Source organism: Akebia trifoliata, chromosome 15 (assembly GCF_017979445.1).
Source record: "Akebia trifoliata isolate Shusen 1 chromosome 15, ASM1797944v1, whole genome shotgun sequence".
In the NCBI taxonomy this organism is placed as follows: Eukaryota; Viridiplantae; Streptophyta; class Magnoliopsida; order Ranunculales; family Lardizabalaceae; genus Akebia; species Akebia trifoliata.
Window position 1 is genome coordinate 28,923,351 of NC_141389.1, and position 23,115 is coordinate 28,946,465.

The following is a 23,115-nucleotide window of genomic DNA, read 5'->3' on the forward strand; positions in this document are numbered from 1 at the left end:
ACACGAGAAGGATCCAATCTATCAAATCTCATATCTTAGTAAGGTCAGAAGATAGGAAGTCAGATGATAGGGAAGCTCGGATGCATGGGGGTAATTGACTTTGGAACTCGAAGTAAGATAGGTTGGAACACATAGGTGAAATTCGGTCAATCAAATCCCCAAAAATCAAGGATTTAATCACACTCGCGACGATAAAAGGAGATTCTTGATTGGAAATGATGAACTAACACAAAATGATGGGCGAATACATTACGAATAAGATGGAACTACTAAAACAGTTAAGAGGGGGAGTTTAGAAAGAAATCATGGGGATCTTAGGGTTACAATTCTATAAATACAGAGGTAATGAACACTAAAAGATATGCAATTTTCTTTTCTTTAAACTTTATACTATTTTTGCACTAAGGTCCTAACTTGGACGTCGAAGAGTTGTTGTTGCAGGCACCGATGGAGGAAATCGATTATTCAATAGGAATCTCGAGGTAGTACAAGTTTTTGCATCTACAACCACCATAATTTATCTCATGACGTGGTAAAAAAGGTACAATTTGGCGCTACAACTGTAGAATATTGACATTATAGAAACTTGCCAACTCCAATATTTATAAAATGGGAGAAAATGAATGTGAAAGTAAGCCATCTTATTTGACCGAAGCTCCATCTTTAATTACTAATTGATTAGGGTGTTAGAATAGAATTAAAGATGTCTGATTAAAGTAATTTGAGAAATTGGATAACAATGAGTAAGTCATAACAAAATTTTAGGATGGAGAAACTCTAGGGATGTAGTTCATGCATGTTGGGGATCAACCCGTGACCAACCCACACTTGACAAACACCAACCTTTGCCTGCTCCCAACCTGACCTTGGGCATAAAATGCACAACCTAGGCCCTTCCCAGGTAGGGTTGGTCGTGTTGGCTCATTCCTCATTGGTACTAGATAATTTAGTAATAATAATGTATTATATAAAAACAAGTGACATGTAAATTTTTGTATATAAAAGTTACAATTATTTGCCCTAAAAAAGATGATGATGATTAACTAAAGTTTGAAATGTGGAATGTGAATTGTGAATGTGAAAGAAATAAAGACATTTAAAAATATGTTTAAATTATAACCATATTACATTCAAATTCAGAAAAATTAGGCAAAGCTCGAGTGATTCATATGCTCAAACCCAACCCTATTTGTTTCGATCAAATTTTTTTTGTTCAAACGTGAGCCCGAACCCTAGCTAATTGTGCCAAAATCTGACCTAAGGTCAGGTTGAACCCATCAGAATCGGGTTTGGCCTGCCCTTTAAGAAACTCAAACATTTAAGAAACAACACATTTATGCCTATTTTTACCATGTAAGTTTATGCCCTAATCCCATAATTTTTTTTGTGTGAGGAGCTATGTAAAGATCTCATATCAAACTCCAACTCCAAATCTTATTAAGTTGAATACAAAATTACCTTTTCAATCTTCAATAATATAATGAGAAGGGTTTAATGCAAAATTCAAAATTATCATTTTTTTAATCTATAACATAATAATGTAGTATATATTTAATATTTTTAAAATAATTATAAAAAAAATTAATCTCATATAAATATTAATATTTGTAATGAACGTGAGTCAGCGTTTCCACATGCCACCAACAATTCGATCAATATAAAAAGTTAAAAGTAATTTAAAAAAGAATATTAAAATAAAAAAAAGAAGGATTTAATCATAAGTGCCTATGTTAAACTGGTAGCCTGCGATGCACTAGATAAATTCCGAAGATCCTAATTCGGAATCTCGGACGCCAAATGGAAACACAGTTCCTAATGAGAACGCAATCTCTATTACGCCAATAAAACTCCGAAGTCCGCAGAGACAACTCTCTCTCTATCTCTCTCTCTCTCTTTCTCTCTTTAAATCTCCAAAAAAATTGCAGAAAAAAAACAAACAAAATCTTTCTCTCACGATGGAGGCTCAAATCCTCCCAAAACCTTCTCTTACGACTCGTCTCAACTCGTCAGTAGCCAACAGCCGAATCGGTAAAAGATTCAAACTCGCTGAACGAAACTCAACTTTTACAACAGAGCTTCGTGCTGGTACCGCTACGTTCCTCACCATGGCTTACATCCTAGCCGTCAACGCTAGTATCTTAACCGATTCTGGTGGGACTTGTTCCGTATCGGACTGCATCGCACTATGTAACGTCCCCGGAATATCCGCTTCTAACTGCTCTGGTATCTCTCCAAATGGAATCCCCCTTCAACTCGTTCAACCCGACGATTCGTGCAAGTTTAACCCAGTCAACCCGGGTTACACAGCTTGCCTTGATAAAACTCGCAAAGATCTCATCGTTGCCACTATTGCTTCTTCTCTTATAGGTTGTTTCATTATGGGAATCCTAGCTAACTTGCCGTTAGCGTTAGCACCTGGTATGGGCACCAACGCTTATTTCGCTTACACGGTCGTTGGATTTCACGGCTCTGGTACCATACCTTATAAGACGGCGTTAGGCGCCGTTTTCATCGAAGGTTTAATCTTTCTCCTGATTTCGGCTGTTGGGGTACGAGCCAAACTCGCCAAACTCGTTCCAAAACCCGTCCGAATCTCCTCTTCCGCCGGAATCGGTCTCTTTCTTGCCTTTATTGGTCTACAAAGCAATCAAGGAATCGGACTCATCGGCTACAGCTCAGCCACACTCGTGACTCTCGGCGCGTGTCCAAGTTCCTCACGTGCCGCACTTGCACCAGTTATAACAGCTGCTAACGGTACCGTTAGTCTGTTACCAGGTGGTACCGTATCGGGCGATATTATGTGTTTACACAATCGTATGGAAAGTCCGACTTTTTGGCTTGGTGTCGTTGGTTTCGTAATTATTGCTTATTGTCTAGTAAAAGATATTAAAGGAGGGATGATATACGGTATACTATTCGTAACGTTCATTTCTTGGATCAGACACACGAGTGTAACAGTTTTTCCAGATACCGTACCGGGTAACGCATCGTATGAGTACTTCAAGAAAGTCGTGGATCTACCTAAGATAGAGAGTACAGCTGGGGCTTTAAGCTTTAAGGGTATAAATAAAGGGTATTTTTGGGAAGCTTTAATTACGTTTTTATACGTAGATATACTGGATACGACCGGTACTTTGTATTCGATGGCTCGCTTCGCAGGATTTGCTGATGCGAACGGTGATTTCGAGGGTCAATATTTTGCGTTTATGTCTGATGCGGCATCGATTGTGGTGGGGTCATTGTTGGGTACATCACCAGTAACGACGTTTATAGAGTCGTCTACTGGGATTAGAGAAGGAGGAAGGACGGGTTTAACGGCATTAACGGTGGCAGGGTATTTCTCTTTAGCGTTCTTTTTTACGCCGTTACTTGCTTCGATACCACCTTGGGCAGTGGGCCCACCGTTGATCTTGGTTGGGGTTTTGATGATGAGATCTGTGGTGGAGATTGATTGGAATGATATGAAGCAAGCGATACCAGCGTTTATGACTTTGATTTTGATGCCTTTGACGTACTCTATTGCGTATGGGTTGATTGGTGGGATTGGGACTTTTATAGTTTTGAATCTTTGGGATTGGGGAATGGGGTTTTTGGTGAAATTTGGGATTCTTAAGGGGAGGAATGGTATTACCACGGTAGTTGAAGGGGCAAACGTAAATAATGATAATTCTAATGGGGTAGTAAAGGAACTTGAAGTCTAGGTGGATGTTGGATTAGTTTTTAGTTCTCTACATTTGTCTTTTTCTGATCTAGAATTCAATGTTGCACATGCGTTGAACATATCAAACTACCTAGAAAACACGTTTGTGTTCAAATATATATATATTTTTTTCTTTTTTGGATTTCTCATTGTACATTGTATTTTAAATAATTTTTGTTGAAATAATATAATTTTTTTTCTTTCCAACTTATATTACATGTGGAACTTTTTTTATTTTACTTTTGTGTAATGATTTTATGACGCCCCATCACGGAATCGTAGATCATTTGTCTTGGGATATATATAATCTTAAATCTTTTTCTTGTGTATCCAAAGGCAAACGATCTACGATTCTATGATGGGGGTGTATGGGTTCATATGTCAGAGAGGAGTGTTATATTATCACATCTCTTTATTTTTATTTTATGAACTAAGTATCCAGACCTCTTAGAGCATCTCAATAATACCCACAACACTAGTCCAACTAACCTCACTAAATTAGTAAGAATTTCACTCTTACTAAGGGTTTTGGGCACACCTTGTGATATCAAAAAACATGATCTGATGCTTCAGGACTGTAGAGGATAAAATTTTATGAAATTTAAAAAAAAATAATCTTAAAAAAAAGTTGTGTTGCAACATTGAATTTTAAGTTTAAAGGTTTTGGGCACACTTTGTGATATCAAAAAACATGATCTGATGCTTCAGGACTGTAGAGGATAAAATTTTATAAACTTAAAAAAAAGTTGTGTTGCAACATTGAATTTTAAGTTTAAATTTTGGAGTAAGAAGTTTGGTAGACGTCCATTTTCAAAAGAGTCATGATAATTGGACTCCCCCACGTGGCATACTCAAAATACTCTCCTGACATGGCATGTACTAAAACCATAGATTTTATGCCTTGGGATACACATCTACTTAGATTTTATAGGGATGTGTAGATGTGTATCCTGATGCATAAAATCTATGGTTTTAATACATGCCACGTCAGGAGAGTAGTTTGAGTATGCCACATGGGGGAGTCAAAAAATCATTATTCTTTTTAAAATCATGGATTCAAAAATGTTATTTTTTGACTTTTTTTCTTCTTCTTCTTAATCCAAGGTTTTAGATGAAATTTAGAGAGTTGTGATGCTGGATTGCCAATGTGGTAATCCATCTGAGTAAAATGATCCTTAGTAAGGCTTAAATCTTTACTAAGTTAGTAAGGAAAATATTTCTTTCTCTCTTTCTATTTAAAATTTGGATGTGAATCCCAAGGCAAGATTAGGCACTAACTGGGGGGGGGGGGGGGGGGAAGAGCATTAATAATAGAAGAAGTGGGCCTTTCTCGTACCCTGGATTGGGTGGACCAGTGCACTCCAGCCCATATGGCCCATGGAGATATTACTTATGGACCCTACATTTTTTTTTTTGGCGTTGTTAAACCTGCACATGGATTAGGTTGCTTAGGGTCCACGCCCAACAACAGCTGTATCCTTATAACCCACATAAAATATAATCCATAGGCTTTGGAGAAGAAGATGAGGATGCAAATTGATCACACATGGCATACATTTCGAGGTGCTCAAATTTTCAATTTTGAATCAATTTAAAACTTATATTTAAGAGGGTTTGACTCAGATAAAGTGGGGTCCTCATTTTAATTTTAATGCCAAAATAGTGATGACAACAATCTATGGGTAGTAGCAGTTATCCAATCACCTGTTGTATTTGAAATCAATTAGTCAACCTTCGGTCGGACCAAATCATTTTTGGTTGCAATCTTATACTAGTAGAGCCCAAATTTCACTCTACTCGATGGTTCCAGAGCTTTGCTGGGACACCCTGGAATCAAATAAACTATTTTCCAATCTCCAGTGAACCTACAAAATATCTCCGACGATCAAGTTACAAATAAATAAAAACAATAGTCTCTTAGTCAAAGATTTTTTGATAACTAGGTATCCCTATAAACAGTGGACGGGTCCTGTATATGGATTTGCCCAATCCATAGACCATGATCTTGTCCAAGGACTAGTCCCAGGACACACACAATGCCTACACATCACATGCACCAGGTAAGTGAGGGTGCACCCATACGGGTAGTCCCGAGGAATTAATGCTTATATTGGGTATCAAACTCACAACCTACAAACTTTCATTGCTTATCGATTCAAATATGCCATTGAGCTAACTCCTCGGGGTTCTTTGCTAGGGTTAATTCTCGTACCTTCATTGGACCTTTATTTATAAAATTTTCTCGTTAGGGTCTAACTTCCTCATCCTTGATTGTGACCTGATTTTTTGGAAAACCATTCTTTCTGTTTGAGTATTTCTTGCGTAATTGTTTCAATTAGGCATCTGATCCCTGATCTCTCGATGACTTGAATTGACTAAAGTAGACACTTATTACTCATTATGAAGACTTACACATGGTGATACCCTATTGGTTGGGTATTTTTATCCTCATCACTAGTCATGTTAAGGGATCTAATAAGAGTTCTAGATAGTCATTTTAGGGATCTAATGAGAATCGGGTCTCCTTCAAGTATTGGCTAGTAGATTTGTTTCGTTTATAAATTTATTTATAAGAACATTAGTAGTCTAAACTCTAAATAAGTATTAATTGAGAGATATTGAAGAGTAAATGATTTTTGTCCGTCGTAGATTAATTTAATCCAACAATAATAGCAAAACGGGGAGATCAATAGTATTTTTTGTCGTGCCTTTTCTTTTTGACTTGATGGAAATCTCAAGGTTTTGTTTTGACGGTGCATGAGTCTTAATAAGACTTTTTTCCTTACTAAGTTAGTCAAGCTAGACTAGGCTTACTCCAAATAAAATGCCTCCTACGAACGCAATTAAATTGCTTTTCTTCCCAACTTCAAGCGTAATGCCTCCAACAGACACAAATAAATTACTTTAATGAGCCAAAACGATAAGTATTAGGGAGCCAACGTTGTCCTAATGGTTTACAATTTTCGATAAAAACCGACTGTCCACAATCTCTAAATCATTTTTAATGGGGTTAAAAATACCAAAAAGATCATCCTCACAAAAAATCAGTCTAATCCAAAACTTTTAAGCCATATAGGACAAACGTGTTGGCTCCCTAACGTTGATTGTCATACCTGACCGTGTGTGTGTGTATATATAATATATATATATATATATGGGTCCCTATCCGTGGCCAACAGTTTGGCAAACATTTTGGCAAACACTTTTTCAAAACATGGGTTAGAGGTCTTGGAATGGGCTGATTTTTGGTGAGGATGATGTCTACGGTGAGGAGATCATCCTCACCAAAAATCAGCTCATTCCAAAACTTCTAGCCCCATTTTACAAGTTGAAAAATCGTGAACCGTCCATTTTTTGTAAACCATTTTTGATGAGGTTAGAAGTTTTGGAATGGGCTGATTTTTGGTGATGATGATCTCCTCACCATAGAGATCATCCTCACCAAAAATCAGCCCATTCCAAGACCTCTAACCCATGTTTTGAAAAATGTGTTTGCCAAAATGTTTGCCAAACTGTTGGCCATTGATCGCTACCCTATATATATATATATATATATATATATATATATAGATAGAGATAGAGAGAGAGAGAGAGAGAGAGAGAGAGAGAGGAGAGAGAGAGAGAGAAAAGGGGTTATATGGACTGAATGACTATCCATCTCAAGGGATCACATGGCACCCAAATGCACCATCGAGTACCACATGTATATAGAGCATAAAATTTTACGAACTCTAAAAAAAAAACAGAATTGAAAAAAAAAAGATTTTTTTTTCATGATTAATGCTAGAGTGACTTCAATGGGGGACATCTAGACTTGGTGACGCGCATCTTGAAGATGTGTTTCTCCTTGATAAGAGTAAAGCGCATCTACGGACATGTGCGCGCCACTACGTCAAAGTGTCCCCCTCTGAGATCACTCCAGCACGTCTCTTTTTTCATGATTGATTTAAATTTTAAATCTAGGAGTTCAATGAATTTTTATTATTAAACTCAAGATCCAACGTCAAACATACTTTTTTTAGAGAATTTTTATTTCAAGGCTAATTTAGACAACAAACAAGCGGCTGAGTTGTCATTGGACCAATGCGACAGTCCATGTAGGACCAAACTAATTAAGAGGCCCAAGAAAAAATGTTGAGAAAGACTATTCATCAAAATGAAATAGCGTCGTGATAATCCAACACCCCTTACACCACTATTACAGAACCGTAGACCATTTTCCTCGGGATACATGAGAAAAAGATTTATGGTTCTATGTATCCCGAAGCAAATGATTTACGATTTTGTGATGAGGGCGTAATTCAGAGGGGGGGGGGCGTGAGAAATCGTTATTCAATGAAATATCCCTTTCACTCTCTCTATGTCAAGAAAAGGAAAGGAGAGTTCACTAGAAATAACAAATATTTTATTAAGACATTAATTTAAAATTCAATTAGATAATCTTCAAACACACAAAAAAAAAAAAAAAATCGAAAAATACATTTTTCATTCAAAATATTGAATTTTAATAATTTTCTTGGCCGAAATCTGACCCGAGAAAGCCTAAGCCCATTAGGGCAAGGCTAGGGCTTAGTAGATCTAGGCCCAATAAGGGCATAGGGCTGGTCCAGGTAGAACCCACTTCTTTAAGGCCAGATTAGGGCTCATCCAAAACTTAGTTGCTTGAGAATTATGAGCCTAGATCTACTCCATGTGCACGCGATTGTGGCCCGAGTCTTTATTTTTTTATAAAGTTAATGGGCCATTACAATCAATTAACATAAATTACAAAAAGGTCAAAAAAAAAAAAAATGAGAGTAAAAAAAATAAAGAAGAGAAGATAATCAAACCCTTGTAAATGATATTTCTCTTACATATCCATTAAATTCTAAATAACTTCGGCCAATAAATGAGACCCAAAAAACTCGAATTCATCGGAAACAGAACAACCTGACACGCTTCGACCCCTCTAAATGGGGTGAATCACACAAGGGATCCCATTTTAATTCACATATGGTCTAGGTAGGAAGTAATTTCTCCCATATTACAACACGGGCAAGTCGAAAATTTATATTATAAACCGAAATTCACCAAAATTTAGTACTATGGTATGTACAAATATTTGCCACATTTGCACCTCCAAGCTTCGGGATAGTACTCCATTGTTACAGGGGTCCCAGGAGGGACGGACACACGAACCGCCTTGCATGGTGTACATTTGCCGCACTTGGATTTACATCGAGGAGGAGAAGAACCAGGGAAGCTCAAATACCTTCTTCTCAAGCTCAATGTGTAAAACTCTCCTTCATCTTCTCTTTTCTCTATAATCCTCGTAAGTTCCTATTCAAGTTTTCTTAATTATTAGTGTTGTATGTGGTGATTAACAAGTATTTGATTTTATATTATTATAGTTGGATTATTTTTGTAATAAAAATTTATTTAATTTGATATTTGATCAACAATGCTCATGTTCTTTTAATAGAGTCAATTTTCTGACTAAATTTTTTTTCACACGGTGTGTACATGATTGACGTGGCTAGGGCACAGAACCATAGATCTTTTTCTTTGAGATACAGAAGGAAAACGATCAACGATTCTGTGTCCTTGCCACATCAGCCGGATACAGATTGAGAGAAAATTTCGAGTCAGAAAATCATCAGTGTTTAATATAATACTATATATATAACCTTATATTTTCTAAATATTGAAAGACAAATGTACCCAAAAAAAAAAAAAAAATAGGTCTGATTCTAAAATTACTGTCCAAGTTGAAATATTTGTCACCAAAATAGCCCATTGTACTATTGTTCGAGTAATTTACCTTTATACCCATTTTTTTCCTTGAGCTTCACCAGACCTTTTCACTGGGCCTGTACTAGATCCACGTGGCAAATGCATAGAACACTATATCTTTTTACTGACATACAGTTGTTAGAGCACCAAGTGTGCCACGTGGCTAAAAGATGAAAAGCTGGTTAAGTTAATAAACTCCTGAAGTATAGGATCCACACTCAAGGGCAATAGTGAATAAGAACAACCCAAGCTAAAAGTCAAGGGCTTGTACTTCATGGAGATAGTTAGCTATCCAACTCTAGGTATCCATCTTACACCACGAGGCACTCTTTCAAGCCCTCAGCCATTTTTTTTTTTTTGGAGAACCTACATACCAAAAATCACCCTTTTGATGATTTACAGCCATTAGATTTCAAGAATCTTCTACATCAAGTGATCATAGAAAAAATTCTGAAATCAATGGCTAGGAAAGAGCGAACCTATGGAGATCCAACTCGCTCGCAAACACTTGATCATCGCTCATGATTGAAAAACAAGAGTAAGAACAAGTTCACGCCTCACGAGGCAGCTTAGGAAACATGGCACCGGTTTAAGCGCTGACGCTACCGGCGTACGTTAACGAGCTTCCTCTTTCGAAAATCGAAAAAGAGAGAATTTATATAACGCGCTAACGTGCACTGGTACTACAAGCAAAAGAGAGATGATTGATGATTTATAACCACTTGATTTCAATAAAATCAATAATGTTTCAAATCCAACGGCCATAAATCATCTATCAGTTTAAATGGTGGCTCCATTTGTATTATATTTGAAAGACAAACTCGCACAGCCCCACACTACTGTGCACCAGTAGCGCCAAACACAAACCCCTGAACAGTTCCTTAGAGCCGTTGGATCAGATTGCAACTAATGATCCTTTTATTTATGAATCCAACGGCTTAGAAACCCTAGTTTGTCTTGATCGCTGTCGGCGCATTTTAACATGGACTCGCAAACGTAAACCAGAGAAAAATGGCGCATTTTAGAAGACCGAATTGTAAAACCAACCTGTTGAAAGTAACCATCGGCTTTTCTACTCGATAAAGTACTTCTGATATCTGTAACAGAGAGAAATAAGAGACAAAATTAGAGGAAAATTTAACATAAAAACAGCTAAATTTAACTGAAAATCGAAATGGGTATTTTCAAATTTCTCAAAATCAGCTAAAATTAGCTAAAACAAGATATGGGTATCTAAGAAAAATCATATTTTTCTCACCGAGATGAACAGTTCTGTTCCTTATGGTACTGATAGTGATGATTAACAGAGCACAAACAGAGAAGAAGAAGAAGAAATAGATTGAAACCAAGTAGAAAAGATGAGTTCTTGACATGAACCTCTCTCTGTTTCTCTTCCACTCCATGAACACCAGAGAAAACTGGAACACAAACAAAACCCACTTTAGATCTCTCTCTCTCTCTCTCTGTCTCTCACTCTTAAACTCTAAAGATCTACGATTCAAACCCTATAGAAGAATCCCTTCTCTGATAATTCCCATTTTGTTTCTTCCTCATCCCTCTCTCTTTCTCTCAGGAGAGAAGTAAGAGGAGACGCTCGTGTTCTGCTCTAAATTCTAAATCTTTCTGCATCAGTCAAGAAAATAAGGATACCGTATACGTGGTTTATTTTCTTGTTTAAGCTCTGTTTTCAGTTTTACTAAAATTACAATTTTACCCTTATATTTTCTTGAGAAAAAAAAAACATTTGCGAATTATAGTATAGTACTACTGCCCACTAAGAAAATAGAGAAAGACAGTTATTTTTTTTTATTTTTTATTTTTTTTTTGGGAGTTAAAGTGGTAGTTATTTTCGGTTAGTGAAGTAAAAAAGTAAATAAAGTTCTACTTTCCATTGCCATGACACGAGACCATTTGGTTTATTTGTTTGTCAATTTAATCACTATTTTTATGGTACACATGAGCTGTGGTATGAGCACGCTTGATTTCTTTTGCCAAAAATTTCTACCATGGATTTGTTTATGAAATTATATGAGAAAGATTATTATTATTATTTTTTTTTTTTTTTTTGAAAAAAATAGACTAATGTTAATATGACGTTTTGTTCTTTTTTTTTTGTTTTTTTTTTCCTTTTGGTTCTTTAGACGCTCCCTGACATGGCAGTTACAGAATTATAAATCTTTTTCTGATGTATCCCGAAGCAAAAGATCTACGATTCTGGGATGAGAGCGTATGGGGTGTTTGAAAAAAAGAACGTCGACTGAAAAAAAATTTATTTTACTATTTTGAATAATGAGTCATGTATACTAAAAAACGATAATTTGTTGCTTACTTAATGTTTGCAAGTGAGCATACATGTCAATTATCATTTGTACATGAACATATACATACTGAGAGATTGAATGAGACGATTCGATTTCCCACCTAAATAAAATTTATGATGTTTGATCATTATTGTGTCGATGATGAAGAATTAGAAGAAATGAGGTACGATACAAAATGGTAAGGATTGAAAAGAAATGAGAGAGAAATATGAAGTGGGATGTTAATTTTTTTCCTCGATTGTCCCCATTTCTTAATAACATGATTTTTACTGCAAATTTTAAGTTGACATAGGAGGAAAATGGAAGATTATGACTAGTCATGTTCGTATTACATGTATCGTTAATTGATTGGTTGTAGGTTCGAATTTTACTTGAAGAGATTTGATTTATTCTGAATTAAAAAAGAATCATGCTAGAGTAACATTGAAATGTACATCGATTCTGGTATTCTAATGTGGTGGTGCACACATAACCATAGATGCTTTTCACTCATATCTCGATGAAAAGCATCTGTGGTTATGTATGCACCATCACATCAGAATGTACAATCGATGTATATTTAAATGTTACTTTAGCATTATCCTTAATACATATCTTAGACATATTTATTCCAAAGGTAGATCATGATCGTTAGATTTCATAATTATAAAGTTGGGATCATGTGTTTTTTCGTAAGTCACCTAAACCCGAACCTTACGAAATGGAGAATACACGGTGTTGAATTTTGAAAATAAAAATAAAAATGGGTTGGTTCAATAATTCTTGCAAAATACTTTTTTTTTTTTATATAACTTACTCTTATTAGTTTTTGCCGGATTTACGTACGATGAATCGTATATTTCCTCGAGGTTTTATGGAAAAACCAGAAAAGTGTCTTTTACAAGGAAGTCCTGAATTAAAAGTATTATTTACATATTCCTCCCCAGTGTTGAGAAAATACTCAACAAAGTGTCTTTTTCGACTGATCCATTGCAGTCTCCCTACACAAAATTATGTTCACTTGAATGACAAGACCACAAGCATTGAATCCAAATTACAAAATATATTATTCCAATGTGGATTGGTGTCGGACACAAGCCTCCAACATCATTAAGATTTAGACATGCCCTCTTGACCTCAGTCTTCTTAATAAACTAATGGAAAAAGACTCAAATGCACTCATCTACTACCTCTCACCAAAATCCTTTGATTTTAATTCACAAAAACCAGTCATCTTCAAGTTGTTGGATCCAACCCATGGAACTATTCGACTTGAAAAATATAAAGTATACTCAATTTTGGCAGAAAAATGAGAATAATATTTGGATATAATTGAATGTATAATTGTTTTGCAATTCAACTAATTAAATATATTTTTAAAATTATTTGGTAAACGAAAAATAAATCTAATAAAATTAAACCATACTACATTTTGGCTGATGAAGCTGACAAATTTTGATCCGATCATCATCATCAAAGCCTTATCTCAAATATTTGAGCTCTCTTTATGTTGTCGAAAGATTGCCTTTTAAATTAAATAGGGGCAGAGCTAAGATTTGTCTAAATAGGGTAACCAAGATCCTTAAAAATATTTGTGAGGGCAATAACGAAGGATTTTGTTTTCTACCTCTGTTATCAGTTGCAGAAACATATAATTTATATAAATCCGTCTGACCTTAAGCACATAATTCACATGAGCGGATAGTGAGAATGTGATGAGTGTTTTTTAGAAAGGGATGCTTCACCTTTTATCTTCTACACCATCTCTTTATTCATATTTAGTTTAAAAAGTGTTGGTTCATCAATAGTACTAAAGTACAACCAGCTTTACAAGTAGTTCAAGTTCATTTTATTTCATCATGGCCATGTCTACACAGTTATTGTTTTGTTGGTATGCCAATGAAAGGGTACATGGTGAATTGTTTGATCAATTTGTCATGATCTCTCCCAAAAGTATATGATTTGATCACATAATTTGATTATCTTAACATTGGCTATAAATAATAAATTTTTTTTTTTGAGATCATTAGATTGAATATATTTACGAGTTGAGAGCTGTTGTTTATAATAGTTTCTCCAAAGGGAAATAAGTTATCATCAAAATTTTCTCCTAAATTACCTCACACGACATCAAATTGTACAATATTTTTTTTAGGTACTATAATCATGATCTTAAATCAACACATTCTATTAGGTTACTGTTATGCCCATAATGAATAAAGAGTCGTGATAATCTGACGGCCCCCTTTAACATTCACCCCCATCACAGAATCGTAGATCATTTTCTTGAGATATGCAAAATCATACGATTCTGTGATGAGGGCGTAGGGGGGGAAGTATGTTAGAGGTAGCCGTTAGAAAATCATTATTCATGAATAAATGCTCTTATCTAGCAGTTAGAAACCACCAATGAGTCTGAATTATATTAATTTGATCGTCAAAATGTTTATTTATTTATTTATTTTACGATACACCCTTAGAGATTCTGAGAAATCCAATTGAGGTTCAAAAGTAAACCCTGTTGCAAATCCCGAGATAGATTGCAAATTTTTTACTCTACATAAGCTAAAGTGATGAGTGGTCTGTGACAAATGTTTCCCTTTAAAGTGAGCTTTATAGGGTCAGGGAATCCTGCAGTAGCTGGTAGGTATCACATTCATAAGACCCACCATTTGATGAAGAAGGAACCATCCATCCATGTCAACGCACATATCGATGCCTAATGAAGACGATGGACTCTCATTTCAAAGTGGGTCCATCACGAATTAGTACTCTAGAGCCATTTGACCTGATTGGATGATATTATTGTAAAATAATGCTAAAATGACCTCAAGATTGGATCTCTCGTTGCACGCCCTAACGTGAAAGTGCATGGGAATCATAGATGCTTTTTCTTGAGCTACAAGTGAAAAAATATTTATGATTCTTATTCACTTTCACATCAGGATGTGTGCGATGAGGTCCAATCTCGAGATCACTCCAGCACGACTCATTATTGGAACAATTGGTTTGTAAAATTATTCACTAGAACAATTGCATATTTCTTCTAATTGAGATTATAATTGATCGTTGTTGAATATACTCAGACGTTCTCCGCTGATTTTCTCTTTGTTTATCAATATTTTTTGCATTTTTCCAAATGTGGAAATTTAATTTAATTAAGGAACCCAATGAATGAGTGATTCTAATGTGAAGTTAGAAATGAAATAAAATGCAAATAGGAAATTATCAATAGAAAAGCCTTGAATGTTTTAACACTTTTTAGTTTTTATTGGTCTTGGATTCGTAGGAAATTATCATTAAAAGCCTCCTTGAAGTACCTTCGGATGACCAAACATGTCTAATTAAGTTTGAATTGTACAAAGAAACAATCCAAATCCTAGCTGCATAATTTCATCCTTTCTAACAGCCAACGGGTCTCAGACACCACTACACACACCCGTGGTGCACTCACGTTCTCCAGAGATGCATGAAGTGCATCAACGGTTGCATCAAATTAGTTATAATACCTCATTACATAATCAACAAACACGTTGAACCTAGAAGTGAACAATGCATGAAGCAACAATATCTTGATAGGGTTCTCCATATAGGTGAAGTTAGGATAAACATTGCCTATTATTGGTGCACCGATGTTATCGATGTAACGAGATATATATGTCATGGTTTTAAAACTTGGTTTCATGCCTCATCTCGTCCATGGCAGATACCGAGTTGTCTCAGACAAGTTTTTCGATATGTTAGAGAAGTCTCATTCAAAAGAATGAAAAATGAACGCGGGGTTCTATATCTTGTTTGAAAATTTGACTTGTCTGTCTGTCTCGGACGAGTTTTGAAACCATGATATATATATAGGTGCCATGTACTCTATGGTGCTCTTGGAGAAGGCCCCGACCGATGGAGAGTAAGACACCCATGACTAATGGGGTGGACACCTTAATTTCGTGCCATAGGCCACCTATGCTAAGTGTATTGTGTATCGTGGAAATTGCATCCTATACATATTGAAAATTAACTTAAGGCCAATAGTGTCGAATGTTGCAGTTGACCCAATCATCGGCAATGGAATAAGATGTTACGAGTGCTTCGACGTCATGGTTTCTGACCCCAGCCAACATTTGGATGTGACAACCACGTAGGGCCTTGGGCACCGAGTGGTTCGGTTAGATTTGGATGGGCCAAATAAAAAATCAGCTATGTCAAAGTCTGGCCCGACCATGGTTTTAAATCTCGCCCAATACCGAGACAACTCGTCTGAAACGTTTCAGTATCGTCCACGAATAAGACGGATAGACAAGTCAAACATATTGGGCGAGATTTAAAACTACAGTTCAATTTTCTCATTGTTGAAGGAGACGACTCCAACGTATCGGAAAACTTGTCTGAGACGACTCGGTATAGTTCATGGACGAAACGAGACAACAAAACGAGTTTTAAAACCATGAGTCCGGCTCACAAGTTCTCTGGAATCTGGATAAGTCTTCCAAACAAACAGGCTATTCTTCCAAACCAAATCTTGGCCCGATAATTAAATGGGCCTGTAACACTATCCAAGCATAGTTCACGATGGGTTTGGTCAAAACCCAACCCATTCAGGGGCAGAGCTCTGATTAATAATCCAAGTTTAACTTGATTGAATCTCCTCTACCGTTCGATGAAATTCAGTAGGGATCCTCATGAATTGTATTGTCACACTGAATACATTCTCTTAATAGTTCATAATAGGTAAAAGCACATAACCTGTAGTCTTGGAAATCGGGTACATTATTTTATTGTGTTACACGATGTATCACATCGTTTTCTTTGACTATTTATACGAGACAGACACCAAACTGAAATTCTATCTAACGTATTCACCCCGATACTTGTATCAACTCCCTCTAAACCTCAGATTTTCAAATTAATTTCCTATACCCCCTTACATAAAATTATTAATTTTAAATGACAGAATTCTCTCTCATTTGCAAACCTTATAAATTGCAAAATAATAATAATAATAATGATAAAATTCAGTTGAGCATCAAATATTCATCACTTTTAAAATATAAAAAAAAAAAAAAATTTATTTTATTTTATATTTTAAGTAATTAGGTTCTAAAATAATAAACAAATAAAAATATATACTAGAAACTAATACTTTAACAATTTGAGTTTTACATTATATATGTAGTATAAAAATGTAAAATCAAGTAAGTTGAATGGTGTGTAGGACAAAAATCCGATTGAATCTAGATCTTACGCATGTCCAAATTTGAAAAGGATTTCATGTCTAGATAGGGTAGCATCTAGTAATTTAGAAGTAAAGTAGCTTTACTCAGCATAACATAGCCGAGCCAATGTAAGACTCTACTCTTCCACGAGTTTTAAAGAGTAAGGCGGAGTAGATTCTTAGGATGAGCTCTCGTCTTCTCCGAGTTAGAATTGGGAGAGTATCTCGAGAATTTAAGAGTGATTAACTGTGTTAATCATGTCCTTTTCTAAGTGGATAATTTTAAAATTTTTAGATAATTTTCATTAGCTAACCACAAGATTTAGGAGAGGATCACCTTAAATATCCTTGAGTGATGTGACTAAGAAAAAAGATTAGCCTATCAACTCTAGAGAAGTCAGGAAAAGATTTTTGGAAGGTGAATTATTGGACTAATCATTATTCTCTACATCTAATCAGAATTCTGTTTAATATGGGCATCAAAAAGTGTTTGACAGGTACCACACTGGTGCCCTAATTCAACGGAGGAGGGAAGACTTATCTTCAAAGCTTCGATCTAAGTTATTTAAGGTAAGTTTGGATTTTACCCCTACATTTAGTCTCCTATTTTATCCTCATTTTGGGAAATTTATATAAGATTGCGACATTTGACTGCATGATTAGTCATATCTCAAAAGATAGGAAAATCCCTACATATTAACATAATATATATAATAAAGATAAAAAAAAATTACCATGATTTTCATGCTCTTAATGTGTAGATGCCAATGTTAAGTGTTGAACGATTTTCTATATCTTTTTTATGTTTTATCTACCAATCAAGTGAATCTCGGTAAATGAGAGACTTTTTTTTTTTTTTTAATCTTTAAAAATGTATATTTTTAATAATATTAGATGTTAATAAGATTAGATGTTAAAAAAGTAATATTTGAAAGTGTGAAAATAGAAGAATGCTAGTTAAATTGGCGAAGTTGGAAAAAAATAAATATAAGAGAGAATTATTTTAATTTTAGGGGAGAATATGTAAATAACACTTGAGTTTGGATCTGTCCGGTAAATAAAATTTCTTTTATTTTTAATGTCACGCGTGCGTGTGTGCGTGCGAGACGTTTAGAAGTTTGAACCGAAAAGAATTCAAAATTTGCGGCTCTTCTCACGGTAGAGATTCGAGGCTCTGTTAGGCGATTTTTTCCAAGCCAAAAAAACTGCGATTTTTATGGGAACGAATTGTCGATTTCCAGAAATGGTTCCAACTTCTTCTTCTCAGATCGAACGAAACAGGAGGGAGAGAGCTACAATCCACGAATTTGAAGTTTGAACTTCAGTGAAGGTTTTCCTGTACGAAATCTTGTTTCAGTACTGTTTTGGCGTTTTAAGCTAAAACAAAGTTGTAGTTTTTAGGATTTACAGAGGTTTCAGATCTGAAATCTAGGTCTTCTGCTGTGTTTCGGTTGATTCAAGTAGAACTGTAAAAGAATGTAGTTTTAAGTACTTTAGATGTGATTTTTTCATTGATTTTAATAGTTGAAACTTTTCTATTCTAAAATCTTGTTTTTATGTTTGCGGAATTGGGCTATTTCTTAGGGTTTTTAAGAGAAAAGTTTTGATTTTTGGATTCATTTTCATTTTGTAGCAAAAAATCTAGGGTTTTGTGTAGTATTTCAGTCAACCGATGGTGGTTTTCGAATGAAAATGGACAATGTAGTGTAGTGTAGGTCGATTATAGGGTTTTTGAGCTGAAGCATCAACTTCCTCTTTTGTCGATTGTTGAGTGTTTTCTGACCCAGAGGTTTCTGCACTTAAAATCTGATTTATTTTTAATGGTTTTCGAAGCCGAGCTCCATTAGATCAATTTGTCCCTCTATTCCCGCTTGTGTTCTCTGAAGATTTTCAGGCCATGGAATCTGCAACTAAACCTGTTAAACCTTCTACTAACATCTCCAACATCATTCACAGATTCGCCAAAGTTTGCAGGTTTAGATCTATTGGGGTCTTCTCCAATGAAAATCCCAATCACCATCATCACCACCTTAACACTAAGAATGCTTCCTCAACAGACAACAGCAGCATTGATGCCGCCGAAGGAACCGAATGCTTTGTTCAAAGAATTCATCCCCAACCCGTTAAAGAAGCCTTGACCAAAACCCATGAAGATTTAGCTGTCACTGTGATTTTGGAGCTATTCGACACTATATCGGCCCTCAAATTAGCTTACATTAAGCTCCAAGAAGCTCACATTCCTTACAACCCTGCGAAAATCCAAGCTGCGGATGACGTTGTTGTCTCTGAGCTCAAAACCCTCTGTGATATCAAGCGGTCCTACAAACATGTCTCCAAACCGAAATCTGTTTCCTCTCTCTCAGGCCCTCTTTTGCGCGAAGGGATTCAAAATCATGCGGGTCAATTGGAAAAGTTGCAATCTCAAATGCAATCAAAGGATTATGAAATCCTCTTATTACAGCAGGAACTAGAAGAATTAGATGTGGAGAACGTGGAATTGGAGGCTAAGATCAAACAGAGAGCTTTGGAGGAAGAAAATGCTTGGGTTTGTAAGGATTTAAGCCCATGTTCATTCTATGAGGTCTTCAAAGCTGCAACAAAATCCATCCATGATTTTGCAAAACCTTTGATTAGCTTGATGAAAGCTTCAGGATGCGATCTCGACAAGGCAGTCAGCTCAATCGAACATTCCATTGTCTACTCGAAACGTTCCCATAAGAAGTATGCATTTGAAGCCTATATCTCCCGAAGAATGTTCCATGATTTTTGCCTCGAATTCCACAATGTGGATGATATCTTGAGGTATAGAGATCCGTTTGATGCTTTGATTGAAAACCCAAATTCGGATTTTGCGAAATTCTGTCGATCAAAGTACTTGTTGGTGGTCCATGCAAAAATGGAGGCATTGTTCTTTGGGAATTTGGATCAAAGGGCATTTGTGTTGAGCGGCAGACATCCGAGGACTCCATTTTACGAGGTGTTTGTGAAAATGTCTAAGTGTGTTTGGGTCCTCCAAGCAATGGCTGCCTTGACTGAACCCAAAACTGAGATTTTTGCAGTTGAAAGAGGGAGTGAGTTTTCAGAGGCTTATATGGAGTGTGTGGTGGATGATGACGATGACGACGACACACTCAAATCCAACTCCAACTCCAAGGGAAGATACAGAACTGGATTCATGGTGATGCCTGGTTTTAGAATTGGACCGACTGTGATTAGGTCTCGGGTTTATCTCTCTCCAATGTGAAATCTTTACATGATGAAGGTCGTCGATTACAGGGTTTATCTTTTTTGTGTTGCTGATGGGCGTCAGTGCTTGCATTTAGAACTGTAAATGGAACACTAATTTAAGTTGTTTTTAGTCTTACAGCTTAGAATTTTTTTTTTTTTTTTTACGAGAAGAGTTACTTATAACTCTCTCTTTCTAATTATAATGCTAAGTGTGGTTGTCAATCGATGAACTCCGGAGTTCTTGAAATTTAATGGTCTGTTGCAACACCATGAATCATTCAGTGTTTGATATTTGAGAGTGATGATTGTCACGGATTGCAAACTTACATATTTGGGTAATTTTGAGGTAACTTACCCCAAAACCTTGTCTTGTTGTCGAGGTATGGATGTTGGAGAGAAAATCTTGAGGTCAGCAATGAGAGCATTTCGACCATTTCCTGTTAATCTGAATGAAATACTGCCCCAAAAGGAGTATGTCATCAGTTTGAAATGATCAAATGCGTCGAAAATTACCATAAATGCTTATGTTACAATTACAAAATTTAACTTTAGGTGACCATTTGGTTTGTCAACTAGAGTACAGACCCAACATCGGTATACAAATACATTATGTATAAAATACAAGGAAAAGAAGAAAATATTGAATCCTTCATTAGGAGAAAAGTCTGGTAAAGAAGTTGCCTGATTTGGATTTCTCTGCACATGCGACGTGAACATAGCGCCCGAGGTTGTCTACTTGCCTTGGCTCCCCTTTAGTGTCTTTTTTGCACACTTTGCATGTCTTATCAACCCAACCTTCTTCAACATATTGCCCATCAACTAATATCCCCACAAGAAAAAATAAGTGAAAAAGAGAAGATTAGAATACAAAAATAGAGTTGATAATTTAGTGATTGTTATCATGAAAACTTATCATAATCAAACTTCATAAAAAAAAAAAAAAAAAATTGGGGTGATTTTATCAAAAGATATGTTAGCTATAATTCAAGGATACTTGTTAATAAGAAGGGTGAATTACTATTTCATGAGCTGAAAATGAATTATTTACTATTCTGGCCACTTTTCATTTTAATTACCAAAATGTGAATAATCACATTGTTGTTAAAAAAGAATTCAGAACGAAGTGACTATTTCGCAGGTTTGAAGTGACAATTTCACTTTGAACCAGTGAAATTGTCACTTTAAACCTGCGAAATAGTCACTTTAAGAACCTCCAAATTTGTTATCGTTCACGTTTTGATGATTAATATGATCATTGAGTCAGAATCGTAAATTCGTCAAAAGTTGATCACTTTTTCGTAAATATCTCTAATAAAAAGATAAAAAAAATGTCCCAAGGTTTTGTTAATATTTAACAAAATAATAGTGTTATGTGATGGTTCTCGACTTAAAAATAGGGGAGTCGGTTGAGTGAAGAGGAACTAAAATAAGTATTTTAACAATTTCAAGGCGAAATAAGGCCATTTGCATATTTTAGTATAATAGGGTACAAAAGAAAATTAACTATTGGTTAATGTAAAGATTTAGGAATCTATATAATAAAACATAAGTGAGTTGGAACAATTTTGTGTGACACAAACATTTCATCATGTACAGTTTTGTGGACTAAACCTTCCATCAACCTATAGTGTCATGGACCCATTTTATTTCTTTTATTTTTCACCTCCTCTAATTTTTTTTATATTTTCTCTTCTACCTTTTTCATCTATTTTATTATATTTCACTTTTTACACTTCTAGTTCTATTCTTTCCACTTTTAACCCTCTTAACTCAAAAGAGAATGCCCCCTCCTCTAACTTTAATATATATCATCAAAACCTTACTGGCATGGTAATTAAACATCTTTCTCTACCTCTTTGGTAATATGCTCTCATTGTCTCAATTTCTATAAAATAAAATAAAAACCTGATAACAAAAATTATCAAAGAACTTTGAACAAAAGTTAAATATTTACCCTCAATGTAAGATTTAAAAAAATCCTTGTAAGTCCCACCAATTTTCCGTCGAAGTGCTCCATACTGCATGAAAGTACAATTAAAATCAGCTTGATTTCTGGTGTTTTACCAAAATGGAACACTATTTTGCAAAAATTACTGAACCAGCCTCTTTTCACCACATAAGAAAACTGTGAATCTATATTCAACTAAAGGGCATGAACCGTTTTCGAAAAAAAGGAAATGGGGTACACTACTCATTACGTAAATATTTAAAAAAAAAAATGACTGGTTCAGTAATTTTGGCAAAATACATAGCTGTTTTGGAAATTTCCACTATTTTCTTCCTTAATTAACTTTTGTACTTTGTACCTGTTCTTTGTTCATCCTTCCTCCAGACTTTGTAGCTTGTCTAGCTTCATCTAGAAGTAAGGCATCCTCAGCAGATCTAACTTGAGAGAAATCTAGAGCTTCAGTTACACTTTCAAACAAGTTTTGTTTCTTCTTTTGGACCTCTCCCTTCTCATCTTTCTCCTCTAATTTAGCCCAAACCCCTCTAAATTTAGAGATTTTCTTAAGCCCATATTTGGGGATACTTTTGCTTTGGGTAATCTCAGCTAAGTATGGAGGACAATAATTTGTTGAAGAAGATAACAGAAGGGCCTTCATCTCCATTTTTTTTTTTTAAATTAAAAAATATAGAAATAGAAAAGATTATCTTCTAATACATTTGCAAGGCTTCCTCTGTTATATAGAGATATGGCTCTTAAGTTCAAATCATGAAGGTTGGGCCCACTTCTTAGAAGAATAGAGGTGAAGAGAAGAAGATCCAACGAGTTAGTTTTGCTTAGTTGGATCACTAGTTTATTGCCACGTGGCACTATGGGTGAGTATAGATTGCAAAATGAGTAATTTTAGTGGCTTATGATGAAGGACGTGGCCATTTGTTTGGCCTTTAGAAATGAATGGACC

At 35.5% G+C, this 23,115-nt stretch overlaps 4 protein-coding genes across 4 annotated transcripts; 2 read left to right on the top strand and 2 right to left on the bottom strand.

Annotated features, from left to right (window-relative positions):
- The first annotated feature begins 1,871 nt into the window (after window positions 1-1,871).
- Window positions 1,872-3,911, top strand: LOC147385114 (adenine/guanine permease AZG1-like). The gene has a single exon (XM_086426002.1). It carries the CDS (start codon window positions 1,956-1,958, stop codon window positions 3,699-3,701), a length of 1,746 nt encoding a protein of 581 aa, XP_086282128.1. The 5' UTR covers window positions 1,872-1,955; the 3' UTR covers window positions 3,702-3,911.
- Window positions 3,912-8,737: 4,826 nt separating this feature from the next.
- LOC147385115 (EPIDERMAL PATTERNING FACTOR-like protein 6) lies at window positions 8,738-11,098 on the bottom strand. The gene is made up of 3 exons (XM_086424791.1): window positions 10,731-11,098; window positions 10,520-10,569; window positions 8,738-9,019 (listed from the first exon to the last, which is right to left on the bottom strand). The coding sequence occupies exons 1-3, from the start codon at window positions 10,873-10,875 to the stop codon at window positions 8,783-8,785; spliced, it is 432 nt and encodes a 143-aa protein (XP_086280917.1). The 5' UTR covers window positions 10,876-11,098; the 3' UTR covers window positions 8,738-8,782.
- A 6,890-nt stretch (window positions 11,099-17,988) lies between these two features.
- On the top strand, window positions 17,989-20,347 carry LOC147385116 (protein GRAVITROPIC IN THE LIGHT 1-like). The gene has a single exon (XM_086426374.1). The coding sequence runs from the start codon at window positions 18,879-18,881 to the stop codon at window positions 20,223-20,225; it is 1,347 nt and encodes a 448-aa protein (XP_086282500.1). The 5' UTR covers window positions 17,989-18,878; the 3' UTR covers window positions 20,226-20,347.
- A 345-nt stretch (window positions 20,348-20,692) lies between these two features.
- On the bottom strand, window positions 20,693-22,870 carry LOC147385117 (potassium transporter). Its single transcript, XM_086426375.1, has 3 exons — window positions 22,516-22,870; window positions 22,164-22,227; window positions 20,693-21,028 (listed from the first exon to the last, which is right to left on the bottom strand). Exons 1-3 carry the CDS (start codon window positions 22,816-22,818, stop codon window positions 20,862-20,864), a joined length of 534 nt encoding a protein of 177 aa, XP_086282501.1. The 5' UTR covers window positions 22,819-22,870; the 3' UTR covers window positions 20,693-20,861.
- Window positions 22,871-23,115: the final 245 nt, after the last annotated feature.

What these genes read in the sequence shown, in the direction of transcription:
- LOC147385114 (XM_086426002.1), top strand. Translation starts at nt 1,956, where the DNA reads ATGGAGGCTCAAATCCTCCCAAAACCTTCTCTTACGACTCGTCTCAAC.
- LOC147385115 (XM_086424791.1), bottom strand. Translation starts at nt 10,875, where the DNA reads ATGGAGTGGAAGAGAAACAGAGAGAGGTTCATGTCAAGAACTCATCTT. An exon ending in GAACAGAACTGTTCATCTCG is followed by an intron (nt 10,570 to 10,730) that starts GTGAGAAAAATA and finishes TCTCTGTTACAG; the next exon opens with ATATCAGAAGTACTTTATCG. An exon ending in CCGATGGTTACTTTCAACAG is followed by an intron (nt 9,020 to 10,519) that starts GTTGGTTTTACA and finishes AAACTTGAATAG; the next exon opens with GAACTTACGAGGATTATAGA.
- LOC147385116 (XM_086426374.1), top strand. Translation starts at nt 18,879, where the DNA reads ATGGAATCTGCAACTAAACCTGTTAAACCTTCTACTAACATCTCCAAC.
- LOC147385117 (XM_086426375.1), bottom strand. Translation starts at nt 22,818, where the DNA reads ATGGAGATGAAGGCCCTTCTGTTATCTTCTTCAACAAATTATTGTCCT. An exon ending in GAAGGATGAACAAAGAACAG is followed by an intron (nt 22,228 to 22,515) that starts GTACAAAGTACA and finishes ACTTTCATGCAG; the next exon opens with TATGGAGCACTTCGACGGAA. An exon ending in TTTTAAATCTTACATTGAGG is followed by an intron (nt 21,029 to 22,163) that starts GTAAATATTTAA and finishes TGGGGATATTAG; the next exon opens with TTGATGGGCAATATGTTGAA.